General features: G+C 44.3%; 1 protein-coding gene across 2 annotated transcripts in view; it reads right to left on the minus strand.

Moving 5' to 3' along the window:
• LOC125278259 (latent-transforming growth factor beta-binding protein 1) overlaps positions 1-16,699 on the minus strand; it is a 45,407-nt gene that overhangs the window by 3,078 nt on the left and 25,630 nt on the right. For both annotated transcript variants that reach the window (XM_048207278.1, XM_048207277.1), the window contains exons 17-19: positions 13,696-13,760; positions 13,407-13,571; positions 13,081-13,287 (exon numbers count right to left, since the gene is read on the minus strand). In XM_048207278.1, the coding sequence (XP_048063235.1) occupies positions 13,412-13,571; positions 13,696-13,760 (225 nt within the window). In that variant the 3' untranslated portion in view covers positions 13,081-13,287; positions 13,407-13,411. The remainder of the gene's footprint in view (positions 1-13,080; positions 13,288-13,406; positions 13,572-13,695; positions 13,761-16,699) is intronic.

Genomic DNA, 16,699 nt, shown 5'->3' on the forward strand with positions numbered 1-16,699 from the left:
TAAGCCAGGGCGATGGCACCCACTATCCAGTGGGCCATCCTCTGCTTGGAGACAGCCTTTCCCTTCTGCTGGCCTCCGTAACAGACAAAGAGCTGGTCTGAGGTCCTGAAGCTTCGAGTTCTGTCTATGTACAGTCGCAAGGCGTGGACTGGACAGAGCAAAGCCAGGGCTGGGTCTGCCTCCTCCGAGGGCAGCGCTTGCAGGCTGACCACCTGGTCCCTGAAGGGAGTGGTAGGAACCTTGGGGGCCGGGGTCTCAGTACCACGTGGCTGTCACCCGGCCCGAACTCCAGGCACGATTCGTCGACCGAAAATGACTGCAGGTCCCCTACCCTCTTGATGGAGGCCAATGCAACCAGCAGCAAAGTCTTCATAGACAGAATCTTAAAGTCTGCCGATTGCAAAGGCTCAAAGGGAGCAATCTGAAGTGCTCTTAGCACCAGAGCGAGGTCCCAAGAGGGTATGGAGGGGGGACGAGGAGGATTTAATCGCCTCGCCCCCCTAAGGAACCTGACGACCAGGTCGTGCTGACCAACAGATTTGCCATCTATGTGGTCGTGGTAAGCGGAGATAGCAGCAGTATGGACTTTAAGGGTGGAGGGGGACAGCCTACGCTCCAACCCTTGCTGCAAGAAGGAAAGCACGACTCTGATCGAGCATCTTCGGGGGTCTTCTCGGCGAGAAGAGCACCACTCGACGAACAGGTTCCACTTTGAGGCGTAAGCACGTCTTGTAGACGGTGCATGAGCCGAAGTGATGGTGTTAAGTACCTCAGGGGGTAAGTCACCTAGAACCTCCGCGTCCCGTCCAGGGACCAGACATGGAGTTTCCAGAGGTCTGGACGCGGGTGCCAAAGAGTGCCCCGTCTCTGAGAAAGAAGGTCCTTCCTCAGAGGAATGGGCCAGGGAGGGGCTGTCACGAGGAGTGAGAGTTCTGGGAACCAGGTCCGGTTGGGCCAGTAAGGCGCAACTAGCAGGACCTGCTCCTCGTCCTCCCTGACTTTGCACAGAGTCTGTGCAAGTAGGCTCACTGGGGGAAACGCATATTTGCGCAGGCCCCGGGGCCAGCTGTGTGCCAGTGCGTCTGTCCCGAGTGTACCCTCGGTCAGAGAGTAAAACAACTGGCAGTGGGAGGTTTCTGGTGAGGCAAACAGGCCTACCTGAGCCTCTCCGCACTCTCTCCAGATCAGCTGGACCACCTGGGGGTGGAGTTGCCACTCTCCTGGCAGCGCAGCTCATGAAAGCTCGTCGGCCACACGGTTGAGCACACCGGGAATATGAATGGCGCGAAGCGACCTCAGATGCTTCCGACTCCACAGGAGGAGATGGCGGGCGAGTTGCGACATGCGACGGGAGCGTAGACCACCTTGACGGTTGATGTACGCAACGGTCGCAGTGTTGTCCGTACGGACTAGTACATGCTTGCCCCGTAGCGGCCCTTTGAGGCGGCTCAGAGCAAGACGTACTGCCAGCAACTCGAGGCAATTGATGTGCCAATGCAGATGGGGTCTCGTCCAAACCCCTGACACTGCATGCCCGTTGTACGTGGCACCCCAGCCGGTGGCAGAAGCATCTGTGAAAACCACAGCATGCCGGGACACTTGTTCTAGGGGCACTCCTGCCTGGAGAAACAAAGGGTCCGACCACGGACTGAAGGCTTGGCAGCACTCCTGAGTGATTGGCACCCGGAACGTGCCGCGTTGCCACGCCCATCTCGGGACTCGGCCGTGAAGCCAGTGTTAAAGCGGTCTCATATGAAGCAGACCGAGCGGGGTTACTGCCACCGTGGCCGCCATATGCCCCAGGAGCCTCTGAAAATATTTCAGTGGGACCGCTGTCCTGCCATTGAACGTATTCAGGCAGTTCAACACCGACTGAGCACGTTCCTCTGTGAGGCATGCTATCTGCTCGACCGAATCCAACTCCATACCGAGAAAAGAGATCCTCTGCACTGGGGCGAGTTTGCTCTTTTCCCAGTTGACCTGAAGCCCCAACTGGCTGAGGTGTCTGAGCACCAAATCCCTGTGTTCGCACAACTGATCCCGAGACTGTGCTAGAATGAGCCAGTCGACGAGATAGTTGAGAATGCGAACACCCTGTTCTCTCATGGGAACAAGGGCTCCCTCCACGACCTTCGTAAAGACGTGGGGAGACAGGGCCAGCCCGAAGGGTAGGACTCTGTACTGATATGCTCGTCCTTCGAACGCGAACCGCAGGAATGGCCTGTGTCGCGGAAGGATCGAGACATGAAAGTACGCGTCCTTCAGGTCGATCGCTGCAAACCAATCCTGGGGACGGATGCATTCGAAAATGCGTTTCTGCGTGAGCATCTTGAACGGTAGCTTGTGAAGGCTCCGATTCAAGACTCGCAGGTCCAGGATAGGTCGTAACCCGCCGCTTTTCTTGGGTACAATGAAGTAGGGACTGTAGAACCCCGACCTCATATCGGCTGGAGGGACCGGCTCTATCGCGTCCTTCGCCAGTAGGACTGCGATCTCCGCACGCAAAACAGGGGCATTGACAACTTTCACTACAGTGAAGAGGACGCCCCTGAACCTGGGGGGACGCCGGGCAAACTGAATCGCGTAGCCGAGCCTGATGGTCCGAATGAGCCAGCGGGACGGACTGGTGAGCGCTAACCAGGCTCCCAGAGACCGCACCAGCGGGACCACAGGCGTACCCACAGCGGGGCAGCGAGGTGGAACGCAGGGACGCGGCCCGGGAGGCTCTCTCTGCGAGGCGGCCTGAAGCGGCGTCACAGTGCACTGTGCAACACTTACCTGCTTCCACGGGTGGACAGAGGGAGCAGTCGAGGCTTTGACTGCCTGCTGCTCGCTGCTGTCCGCTGGCGACAGAAGAGGGGGATGAGAGTGGTGAGGTTCTTGCCCTCCCACTGCTCTCCGAGCCCTCTTCGGACCCGGAGATAGAGGAAACTGCTCTTTTATTGAAAATTTGGGTACCGCTGGCTGTTGAGCCAGTGGCGGAACAAAAACAGAAGGAAACAGAAGATTCTCCACCCGGCCCTCCTCCGGGGGAAGGAGCGGTGCGGTCACCACCTCCTGTAGAGCAGTCCCATCCATCTCCGGGTCGCCCGTCCTAGGGCCGCTTGGACTTGGCCTTGCCACCCTTCTTCTTGGGGGGTGGCTGGACGGGCTGGGCACCCCGACAGAGCGACGGGCAGTCTGAGGTGCTGCGGGCGGTGGTGGAGCAGCAGCTGACCACCTCGGCAGGATGTGGCTGATGGCCTCAGACTGCTTCTGTACAGCCGAGAACTGTTTGGCAAAGTTCTCGACCGCGTTGCCGAAGAGGCCGGTCTGGGACACGGGGGAATTAAGAAACCTGACCTTGTCGGTATCCCTCATGTCCGCAAGACACAGCCAGAGATGGCGCTCTTGGACCACAAGCGTGGACATCGCACAACCCACTGACCGTGCCGTGACCTTCGTCGCACGAAGCGCGAGGTCCGTCACGGCACGAAGTTCCTGGAGAACTTGTGGGTCATGGCCACCCTCGTGCAGGTCCTTCAGTGCCTTGGCCTGATGGACCTGCAACAACGCCATAGCGTGTAGGGCAGAAGCGGCTTCCCCACAGGCCTGATAAGCCTTGCCGGCAAGATCCGACGAGTACTTACAGGCCCGGGAAGGGAGAGACGGCTCCCCCCGCCAGGTGGAGTTAGGGCACAGTTGCATAGCAACGGCCCGTTCCACAGGGGGTATGCGCATATAACCCTTAGCCGATCCGCCATCAAGGGTAGTGAGGGAGGAGGACCCACCGACACGGTTTCGGGCAGTAAAAGGTGCCGTCCATGTGCCAGTGAACTCTTCATGCACCTCCGGGAAGAATGGCACTGGGGTGGGGGGCTGAGAACCAGCCCTTGCCACCCCGAGATACCAATCATCCAACCTCGAGGGTTCGGGACACGGTGGAGGATTCCACACGAGCCCGACCCTGTTGGCGGCCCGGGAAAGCATAGCTATCATTTCCGGGTCCGAATCGGGCACAGTTGTCACTCCCGAAGGAGGCAGCTGCGCCGAATCGTCATCCCCAGAAGCGTCAGGCTCACCCTCCGGGAGGGATGAGGGTTCCTAGGGGGTTGGTTCCCCGAAGGAAACGCACTCACCGTAATCCTCAGGTCACCAGTGCCGCCGCCCGACGCAACCCTCTGGGGAGGATTGGACCGAGGCAGCGGCACCGGGACTCCGCCCCTTTGCAGGAACTGGAGTCTAGACCGCAACTCCGCGACGGTCATCTTCCCACAATGAGTACATGACTCGTCCACAAACGCTGTCTCAGCGTGCCTTAAGCCCAAGCACGCGATACAGCGTTGGTGACCATCCCGAGGCGCCAGGCAACGATCGCATCCAGCAGCACACAAGTAGAACGACATCTTTAAAAAGACGCGAACTACTCATGTAAGCTCTTTCAGGGACTAACCCTCTCAGGTGCCGAAGCACGCAGGGGAAAGCCGCTGCAACACAGACAGGGAATGTGCAGCCTGTCGTGTGCACTCTCTTTGCAGACGCTGCCTCTTACCAGCTGTCACAACAGCTTTTTTAGCGCTCCAAAGCACACCGTCACCAGCCGTCAAAACGGCCTTCACAGCTGAGAAACAGCTTTTGCTCAAAATAAAAGGCAAAAAAGAAAAGCAAAGAAGAGGAGAAACGAAATCGGCCCCGCTGCTGTGCTGTCCTCCTGCACCGGACGAGAAGAGCAGTCAGAGAGAGAGCTGGTTCGTTGAAGTCCGTCTTCAAACACTCGCTTTGTAGAAACCACCGTGTTTGCAGTAGTTCGGCTCCGAAGCGAAAAGCTGAAGATGCAACGCACCTGCTGCTCATTATATACCCGCGCTGCGAGGCGAGCAGCTGATGCATATGATTGCATGCCAATGTGCATTGGCTCGTTTTAGTTACACTCGAAGTAGATTGGCCCCTCTGGCGAGATTCCTATTCGTCGGTCTGTCCGACGTACGTCGAACGTGACCGACTGAATGGGAACAAACTTTATTGAGTATTTCCATTTTATGCAACTTTACACATTTATTAATAGTAAATTAATAATTAATAAATTTAAGATCATCATATTTGCAGCAAACAATATATTTCAGACCTAGTGGAGTAATAGCAATAATAGTATTACTCCACTAGGTCTGAATTGAAATAGGCTACATTATAATACATCTTATAATACATGATATATTGCTGTGTTCGTTATCGCATAGTTCCCTCTTTTGGATACTTTTGCTTTAACATACAACACTGCAAAATCAAGCTGTTATTTTATATTTATTGTCCAACATTCCCAATTTTTCTGATGCATGTCCTTAATTCAATTTCATATGTTGGTATTAATTCAGTGTTTATAATGCTAATATTAGATCTTTTTAAAAATTTTAACCCAAACTGACTGGGTTTCTAGAGAGCAAAAAGGTTTTGTGAAAAAAGTGGAAGACTTAAACACAAAGTCTGTAAAATAAACTGTTAAAAGGATTTGGTGATCACTAGTGATTGTATTTTATTCTGTGTTGTCTTCATTCAGGTTGGATTTTTAGCTTTAATGTACGTTTTATTTTTTAACAAAGCAGCTGATATTGCCATAGAAACCAGTGGACTGCCGAGTTGCTTTCACCACAAAATGGAGGAAACGCGCAGGGCTGCTTCTGGTTGCCGGTGTTGCAATGGAATGTTCTACTGAGTGTTGCTTCTTGTTAGTGAATATTCTTTAGGTGAGACCCAATTTGCATATACACCATTCTATGACGTTTTTAAGTACAAATAGTGCGAGTAGTGTGTTCACACAAAAAATTCTAAAACGAAAAAGTGCACTTTAAATACCCAGATGATGCACTAAATTAACGGAAAAAAACGAAGTGTGGAATGTTGGACACTTCATGCACTCAACTGTCACAGCTTTAATTACGTAGTGGAGGGGGAGAGGGTATCAGACTCCGATGTTAAATGACAAAATAACCTTATACAATTCACGCACTACATGGATGAGTACATAGTGCACAAGTACATAGTGTATAAGTGCATAGTGTATAGTGCGTCATTTGGGACACAACTTTTGGCTATATGCATGAAGGGTTCTTTAGGACTTCCGCAATAATATAAGCTCGAAACCTTCCGGTGAGATGTCATTTGCTGGTGTATTGATCATCAGTAGTGTAATACTTAGTTTATAATCAGAATATAGTCACTTAAATAGTCAGACATAGCATTAATTTAGTTAATCAAACGTAAGACAGGATTAAATAAATAAATAAAGACGTACCTCATTGTTCCTCCTCGGCTAAATACAATTTGACCATCAATTTTCACACTTTTATGTGAAAAAAAGCTTCAATTTAAATAGGCTATTTATTGTGCACTTTAGTTAGATTAATTGAATAAAATGCAGGGCTCTCAAGTTCTGGAGACAGGCAAGAGTGAAATCTCCCCCCCACCCCCCATAAAAAAAAAAAAAAAAAAAAAAAAACTTTCGCCACCTTCTCTGGGCTAGCATCCTGTAACCTGGCCTCAGGGTGAATGAGATGCTTATTAGTTGCCTTTTACCTGACACCTTTGAAAGATAGATGCAATGATTAATGCATCCACAGTGTTTCCCACAGGATTTTGTGAGACTGTAGTGGGTGGACATCGGTCCCTGTAGGGGGGTCCGGGGGCATGCCCCCCTGGAGGAAAATTTTGTACATTTTAAATTTAAATGCATGAATCTAGTGCATTCTAAGAGCAAAATTAAGTGACTAGATCAATAAAGAAATTTGTTCTCTTGTAAACAATTTTGTGCTCTAAAAGTAATTTATTTATTGCTGATGGTTGGGCACATTAGTCATGTACACAACATATAGTAGGCTAAATGAGAGTTCATAAGTGGTCAAACATGTAGAGTACACATTTAAACCATTAAAAATATATAGCAAAAGAGGTTACCTTTGTTGAATTAATTTATTAGTGGGAGCCTGTGACTGTATTTGTGGAACTAATGGTCACTCTTTGATTTGTTAACCAATCCAGAATGCACTAAACACACCACTTCATTATAGATAAAAATAAAAAAATGAATAAAAATATATAATCATAAGCTGACCAATAAATAAATAAGTAAACTAGGTGAGTATATAATTCAGCAGCAAAAAGTATTCTAGCCTAATTCTTGGAAGAAAAAAAAAAAGCTATGGAATGGCTTCAGATGACTTTGAATATAGTGCACGAAAACTTAATTGGTGCTAGTCTACTTATTTTGCTCTATGACTCCCACTTTTGCCATATAAAGGAGCGCAATTATCAGACGGTAATTTAAATATCGCGTCATATCCTTATTCATATTTTGAGACTGTGGCAGGACCAATTAGAATGTGGCGGGCCGCCACAGTCTAGTCAATGTATGGGAAACACTGATCCATGGCCAGGATATAAAATGTGACATGATTTTAAAAGTGACCTATAACATCGACGATGCGATACACTTTAATTTATTTAGTGCTAATAAAATTATTAAAACTATTTGGAGAGAGAGATGTTTAATGTAACAAAATGTCAGTCATCTTGTGATAGCAAAATATAACTAGGGCTAGACTACTTGTTCTGAGCAAGTTTCAATGAACAGGCTGTAAAACTGTTGTCTAAGTTCACACTCATGAAAAACTGAAGCTGATTATCTGATTATCTAACAGCAGTCAAGTTGTCATTGTTTGTGTCAAACAAGTTGTGAATTTGTTGTAACAATAAAACAGGAGATCATGACTTACTCTGTGCTCAAAGTCATGCTCCAGTGGTTTCCTCTGTGGGTGAACGAGGATGATGGTGAACAATTCCAGGATATGCTTTTTTTTCATTGGTTGTTGCGTTAAATCTTACCCAGATACAATAGTGCTATTTTCTGATTGGCTATTGTGTAGCCTCTGTCTTTTTTTTGATTGGCTGATAAGTGGCAGGTTCGAGACTCCCGATTCCTGCCCGGTTCCATAGAGAGAGCGGCGCGGCCAGATACATTTTGGGCGCTGCGGCATATTAAATATATGATAAATAGTTTTTCTGCATGAGAAATACAATGTGTGGCGGGAGTGCGTGACAAAAGAGCGAAATGAGTGACTGTCACGCTCAATGCGTGACACTTGAGAGCCCTGTAAAATGTGTGTTTTTACAAGTGTGCCGAAATCATTGATCTTGCACTGCACTGGCAGACAGCTGTGATTAGAAAAGGGAAAGTGCGGTACTTGATTTCTGTGTCATTTATTCACAAGAAAAGTTATTGTTTTTCTTAAAATATATTAAACTCAATGTATTTTTAAACCTAGTTATTTTATAATGTTTAATCTTTAGTCAAAAATGAAGTGAAAATCGATTAAAGGTGCCCTCGAATCAAAAATTGAATTTTCCTTAGCATAGTTGAATAACAAGAGTTCAGTACATGGAAAAGACATGCACTGAGTTTCAAACCCCATTGTTTCCTCCTTCTTATATAAACCTCATTTGTTTAAAATACATCCGGAGAACAGGCGAATCTCAACATAACACCGACTGTTACGTAACAGTCGGGGACTCCGCCCCCAATATTTGCATATGCTCATGATCCAGGCCAGGCGGAACCGCCCAGCGGAATCATCGGAAGTTCTGCAAGCAGAGTGAAGAAACAAGCCAAGCGAGGATAACAGCGAAAATGGCAGATCATGGAAATAAATGTTATGTTCCAGGCTGTGAAGGGGATGTGAAAACTTTTCATAGTCTTCCTCCAGAAAAAAACTGTCAAAAGGCATGGCTGATGTTTATCTATAACCGGATACCGGAACAATTTAACTCAAAGTTGTTAGTTTGCTCTGCCCATTTCACCACGGACAGCTTTTCTAACCTGGGACAATATCAAGCAGGCTTCGCTCAGCGTTTGACACTGAAGAAAGGGGTAATTCCAACTATATTCCCGCAAGCAGTAAGTAGTGCTTTTATCCACATCTTGGCTGTAGAAACTATTTCTGATTAAATGTAAAGTTTCTTAGTGAGCTAACAACATTAACGACCATGTACCCAGTGTTGTCTAGATCTAATGCAAGATGCTAGTACAGTAACAAATAGCAAAGTTTACGTAACTACTATTAACGGTGAGGTTAAAATTTATTACTGTCTTTGTTATATAAATCTATAACATAACCGTAGATACATATGCCAATTCTCTTTTGTCGGATATAATTATAATTTGACCTATATTTAACCAACAACACATTACACCGAAGCTAACTATGTTAGTTTATTTGCTTACAGATAGCTACAGATACTCGATCCTTCTAGCTAACTTTCTACACCGTTCAAACTGAAACGATAGTCATTTGACAAGACATTTAGTCACTTTTTTTCAAATATTTTTATTTTTGAGAACTTGTATGACTTGTATGCGTACACCTGTGGAAAAAGATATTTATAGACGATGTAAGTTTTTGTTACTAATAGCTAAATCGTAATCACACTACGGCAGCTGAGTAGTAAACATGACACTGCTTTTTTGGAATGTCTTCTATGCTTTACTTTGGTTGGCTAAATAAATCAAATTTAAAATCATATCGGTAATGTCAATATATTAGAAACAAATTTTCGTTCGTTGTTTAGAGTTGTTATTGCAAAGTGAAGAAGCTATCATTGTAAAACCATACAGCGACACATTATTACAATTATTTTTTTTTACAATGCTAAAAACAAAGTTGCAAATACTGACGTTATGAGTTATAGTGTAAAGTTAACGCTATATGCTAGTTCCATTGACGTAACAGTTACGTTTTGCAGGTGCATACTGAAAATAAAGACTAACTTACCACTCAGAAACGTCTATGGCCAATCGCAACAAAATTGGTTGTTCCTCTACATCTGCATCTTCGTCAGAAACAGGCTCAAACATATAAGGTTGAATACCAAAACTCTCCATCGTTCACGCCGTAAAGTACAGATTTGTTTGCTATCAGTGTGAACTACTGGAAGGAGCCGAACAGTGAAACAGCCAATCAGAGCGGAGCACCATATTACTATTCATGAGCCTTCCAAATAAGGCAAAAACAGACCTTTTCATTCTAGGGGCTATTTGTGGGGTTATAAATGGAGCTGTAAAACCATATCTGGACAATTTTCGGCCATAAAAAAGCCACATACCCTCTATGTAGATATCAGGGAACAATTTAAAATGTTTTTTCAAATCACTCAAGGGCACCTTTAAGGGAAATGGCTGATATATGCGCAAATATCCCACTATGAGCTTTCCTTAGGACGTGCCATTTCTGGGTCTGTAGCTTTAAATGCTAATGAGGAGGAGAGAGGCGGGGCAAGGTGGAGGGTGGGTGTGGTCTTAACCAGCTCGCGGCCACTGTACCACCATGCGCTAATGTTGACAGTGGATGTATTGCAATGGCTTGTAGACACGCAGTCGTTCAAGATTTTCAGTTTGACCCAGAATCTGATCCGGATGGAGAAGCACCGGATGCAGAAGTTGCAACTCAGCAGCTACAACAGGACATCTCCGAATGGTTAGTTTAAAATATTTTGTCTGGATACAGTACTTTAGTCGGTTTATGTATGCTGTTATAGTTATTATCATGTAGCTAACGCTAGCCTATGTTGTTGGCTTTTCATGTTGCTCTGATTTGCTATCATGTATGTATATATAATTATCAGCTATAGACACTAATCGGCGCCTCTATTAGTCAGACCTCTGCCATTATTACAAATACCTTTTTGGATAGGTGCCTGTTGTTGAAAATGTGCTACCATGCCAACATCATTTATTTGTTTACATATTTTATATTTCAGAATATCTTTAACATTTCATATTGTGACGAGCACTCCCAGAGGAATCAGCGCCGCCCTGGCAACCAACGGAAAACACCTGCACGTCCTCGTCACCGGCTGATTGGTCACAGCTGCTCCCCATCAGCCAGCACACTCTTAAGGAGCACACGCTGCACTCAAACGACGGTCTCGAACCGAATGCAACGCTGGTCTAATCCCTGTCTCATCTCTTTACAGAAAGCAGTGAGTGACTGACAGCCCAGCCACTTTGGAGCACGTCTGGACACCCACTTTCACCTCAACTGGCTCAGAAGAGCACGAAGAGCACATGGGAAGCACCGGCCACCAGAAAGCGGAGCAACACATTTCACCAGGCACCCCACAGTTCTCAATAAATCCACCCTCCGGGGTTTTTGATTTCACGTACCCCTTGTCGAGTGATTCTTCACCCCGTGACAATATATTTCAATATATTATATTTCATCTTAAAAGTTTTTACAATCAAGCTAAATGTGTATATCGTGTGCGCCACAACACCAACAGCAGAACGGTTATCCAAACAACAAAGAAATGTACAACACTCGCGTTACAGTGTGTGTATTCACACACATACTTGATGCTATCTACCTTTACATTAGCGACAGTAACTGGGCTGTATTGGCCCACGTTGAGGGAACAGTTGTTGGTGAAATGTTTGGCGCAGATATACAAAATTTTGGGAAGTTGTATCGGTGCATTACCAGAGAAAATAAAATTAACTCACTGTTTCTTCATTGGCTCTAAAACTAAAAATACTTTGGTCTTCATTTGTACATCCAGACACTGAGCAACTGCCATGCTTCACTCGTTTACAAGCCATGATTGTCTATTGAGGAAAAAAAAATATTGCGCTCGCCTCGCACTGTAGTAGCTCATTTTCTCATGGGTGGGCAAAGCAGAGAAAGGGAAGGTAACCTTATGACGACATATGGGGAAGATTCCAGATTGGGCCTTCTGAGCTTTCATTTTCTCAAAGGCGAAGCAAAACACCCAGTGCTCGGTTTACACCCATCGCCTTTTCTAGCCACTGGGGGACCAAATGCAAGCTAGGCGAACTCATATTAATGTTAAAAAAATTCATAAAGTGACATTTTCATGCCATGGGACCTTTAAAGTGTTTCCTATCAAATGTTAAATTTCCTAAATTTTTAAACGTTTAAAACGGGGACAATCTCAGAAGGAACAAATAATGTTTGCGGTCATCACATTAAAAATAACATTTGAAATGCTGTAGAAAAAATGTGTGTGCGTGTCTAATTACAGACACAGCATTTTTAAATGGTCCCAATAGCTTCGTCTTTATTGCATTCAATAAAACTGGTTTATTGGCAAATTAGGTAAATGTGACAACTGCATTAAAATATGAATTCAACATTAAAAAGTCATAGATGGTTTTGTGTTGATGTACAGCAAGTACAGAATTAACAGTTACAGTTCACTGGAAATGCCCGAGCTGGCTTAACGACAACCAGGAAGTAACCGTGCATATAGCCTATTTGTGTTTACATCGCTCAAATAGAGTGCTTAGCCAGCTACAGAGAAACTGGTATCCAGGCAACAGACAACTAACCAATCCTGTGTGCTAGCATCAGTTCACGCATTCTGCACGTCAGCGCAACAGCACGATTCGGCATGATTTTATAAGAATTATACGTTTGTTTATAAGTTTGTAATTGTGCTGTGCCGTGCCGTACCAGGCTCCAGTGGAAACACAACTGGAACCGTTCCTTAACATTCTAAGAACCGATCGGCACGACGATGGAAAATCGGCTAATGTTCAATTGTAACTTTTTTCAATAAAAGAATTTTTAAAATCATTTTCATTACTTTCTGGACACACCTCGTACACTTGTGAATGCTGATGTAAAGGAATTACAGGAATAACTAGTTCTTCTAATGTTTCATCATCGTGCTTGGATTGATATGGTAAAATCGATGCCAACGTTACCGTGTTTACAGTGTGTACAATCGCTGAGCTTTAGGAAGCCTCCGGAGCTGAAGTTCGGCTATGGCAGAGATTGTATATTATAGGGCGATGAGAGGGTCTGTATCTCTTACCATTGGAGAAAGCGTAATGACTAACTTAATCACATGCTCACCTCTCAGCCTTTCGTGTAATGGCAGTGACACCAGTCGCAACATTCCCTAGTCTGCCTTCTCTTAAAAAAATACATTTTTTCAAGCTTAAATCTACATATAGTTCCCAACAAAAGTATTGTTTAGTGTAAAGCATGCTGAAGATTAGCAATGTCAATGCTGTCGATTAATTAAATGACTTACCATTGTCTCTCTCTGTAGCATTGTGCACAATGAGAGTGCTAAGGTCATTGCCAGTGTATATAATGGTGTATCTTTTGGTGTCTTGTGTAGGATCTTGTTCATTGACTGTCCATTTTATTTTACCCTTTACAGATGCTGGGCGTGTACATCTCAGCATCATCTTTTGAAAGGGATACCATTTTTCTGTGGTGGACAAGTTCTTTTCTTCTGAAAGTAAAATTAATATAGCTCAATATAACTTTCTTTATTTACTGTGTATGTTTGTATATCAACAACAACAAAAAATGTTTTAGAATGTTTTAAAAGTAGATACTGTCTACCCTTACCACTTTCAGAAAAAAGCATTCAGAGCTACAGGGATTCCTGCCTTCCAGAGAGTTCTTAAAACCTGTGTGTTTGCTAATCCAAAATCATCGCTGTTTGCGCTGTTGAGGCTGCTGAGGCTGTTTGTTGTTAGACTAATTTCATAGTCTGCTATAATGCTACCAGGCCTATGGAGCAGCACACACAAACCACAACAATGAGAAGACACTGTTTTAACACAAGAGATATTCATTTTATACCTTTTAGTTATATGTTTATGTTTAAGTTATAAGTTCAGACTGTAGACTTTACCTGAATTTTCTGACTTTTACAGAATTTTTAATGTAGATAGACAGAGATATGTAACTGTCTTCAATCTGCAAAAAAAGTTAAAGTAACCAATGAACATAAGCAAATAATAAGCATTTTAGGCTGCTTTACTGTCATTAAACAGAATATATGTGTATGACATTTAGAAAGTTAAAATTCCGGTCCCACTTTATATTAAGTGGCCTTAACTACTATGTACTTACATTTAAATTAATCATTCGATACAATGCACTTATTGTGTACATACATATTTTTACATTGTACTTATATTTTAAAAACACCTGCACGTAATTACATCTGTAATTAATTTCTGTAATTACATTTATAATTACACTGTTGACCCATCCCATACACCTTACCCCTACCCTTAAACCTACCCATACCACCAAAGCTTTCCCTAACCTTACCCTTATCCCACCTCAATAGCAGCAAAAGTGTTTTGCAATTGAGTATGAACCCAATAAGTACATTGTACTTATTTTTTGATGTAAGTACATAGTAGTTAAGGCCACTTAATATAAAGTGGGACCAAAATTCCTTCAGGGAATGGGGGTTACATAAGTAACCGAGACATTCCCATTCAGTCAGTCACGTTCAGCGTTACGTCGATACGAGTGCCGGAGATCCAGATGCTGGCAAGCTGTTGCGTGCCATTTTGCAACTGTGTGCTAGTCGTAACCTACCCAGTGCCCCATGTAAGCCCAAAGAAAACAGTCCTCCATACCAGTGGGATGGAAGGGACAGGGCTAACTCTGGGGATGGTCATAGCTGCTGTTCCTCTATTGTGACATTTCACAGTAAAGAGTACTTCGGATCTCAATTCCCATATTTTTCAGCCATGACCAGTGATGTTAATGCTGGGGAAGCATGCCTAGTCCAATGGAGAGGAACGCTATGGAGATCACATCCTGCTGAGAGGGAGGTAACGTGGTAGAAACAGATATGTACTGACTCGTTGGGCAGTACTACATATGGAAGATCTCTGCGATAGGTCCTACCTAGCCAGGGAGGAGTTACTACTGAGACCGGGCAGAGCAGAACTGACCAGGAAAAGACACGGGTTTACCGTCAGGGAAACCGTATTGTGGACAATACACATATGGGATTACCGAGGGGGAATCACAGCATATGGACATGAAGCCCAGTACAAGAGCTGGAAGTGAAGAAATACGGGAAGAATCTGGCTCCACTTGGAGATTGTAGAATCTTGTGGATGTATTAGGTGTCGCCCAGCCTACAGATGTCTGCCAGAGAAGCTCCATGTGATAAACCACATAATGCAAAGAGCCATGATAAACCATGAAAGGGCCATGATGATCCATTAAATGTGATGTGTAATGTGACAAAGCCACATGTAACCACACCAGCCCAGGACCTCCACATCCAGCATCTTCACCTCCAAGATTGTCTGAGACCAGCTACCTGGACAGCTGCTGCAACAATCGGTTTGCATAACCAAAGAATTTCTGCACAAACTGTCAGAAGAGCAGCCGGTGATTGCCTAGATCTCACAACTCTGAAAACATCAGATCAAATTTTCAAATAGGCGCTATCTTTATCAATAAACGACATATTTTAGATTTAAACCAGTAGATTTTCACCTGAAAAACTCTTAATACTGCATTTCATTACAAAATAACGTAAGTATTTTTAAATTGCATGGGTTTTCTCTTCCGCTAATGACACATGCTGGTTAGTGCAAGATGCATTCTGGGATACCTGGCAATCTCAAGTCGCACAAGTCACCTCTCAATGCATCCTTGATAAAAGGGGCGGATCAAAAACACATCCAGGGATTTGAACTGTACTTGGCAAGATGTGAACTTTGATTACAGTACTTGGGCAGTGACTGATGACGTTTCACAAATTCACGTGCACAGCAGGTTGGATGTGAATAACCGCTGGATGCCCCCTCACTCCAGCAGACAGATTTCCAATGAAAAGCTGCTTCAAAGCAATTAAAATAGCTGTTTTCAGAAATAATCTCTTTTTTATTAGCAATTAAAATTGCTGTTTGCTCTTTTCAAGAAATTTACTCTCAAGATGGATGATTGGAATGAGCGATCTCTGTACAACCGCTCAGCTCTTAAAGCATTAGTTCACTTCCAAATTAAAATTTCCTGATAATTTACTCACCCCCATGTCATCCAAGATGTTTATGTCTTTCTTTCTTCAGTCGAAAAGAAATTAAGGTTTTTGATGAAAACATTCCAGGATTATTCAACTTATAGGCTAGTGGACTTTAACGGACCCCAAGCGGTCAGGTCAAAATTACAGTTTCAGTGCAGCTTCAAAGGGCTTTAAATGATACCAAACGAGGAATAAGGGAGCAAAACGATCTGGCATTTTCTAAAAAAAAAAAAAAAAAAAAAAAATTTATATGCTTTATAAACACAAACGCTTACCTTTCAAGTGCTTACGCCTTCCGTATTCTTCAAAAAGCTTATGCTGTATGTCCTACATCTTCCCTATTCAACTTACGGAACTAACGCGCAACCTGTTCCAGTTTTCTGTAATTTGAATACGGAATGCGGTCTGGCGGAAGCTAGATATTTGACTTCATTACTTGTTTAAATATGGATATTTTTTATACAAACGCATCGCTTCACTTCAGAAGCTTTTATTAACCCCCTTGGAGCCATGTGGAGTACATGTTTATGATGGATGGATGTGGATGGAAGCTTTTTCTTCGGCTCATACTCGTGGGTGCCATTCACTGCCATTAAAAAGCTCAGATGCGTCAGGATATTTATTAAAATTTCTTCACTTATGTTCATCAGAAAGGAGAAAGTCATATACACCGAGGATGGCTTGAGGGTGAGTAAAGCTTAGGCTTATTTTCATTTGAAAGTGAACTAATCCTTTAAGCATAGTATGAATGAAGTGAGTAATACCTGTCATATTTATACCTCTGTGTCCGGGCAGGTGTGACTTGGCATGAAAATCTCACAGGCCAATATCCATTGGCTCATTTAGTTACCACGAA

Source organism: Megalobrama amblycephala, linkage group LG11, assembly GCF_018812025.1.
Source record: "Megalobrama amblycephala isolate DHTTF-2021 linkage group LG11, ASM1881202v1, whole genome shotgun sequence".
Classification (NCBI taxonomy): Eukaryota; Metazoa; Chordata; class Actinopteri; order Cypriniformes; family Xenocyprididae; genus Megalobrama; species Megalobrama amblycephala.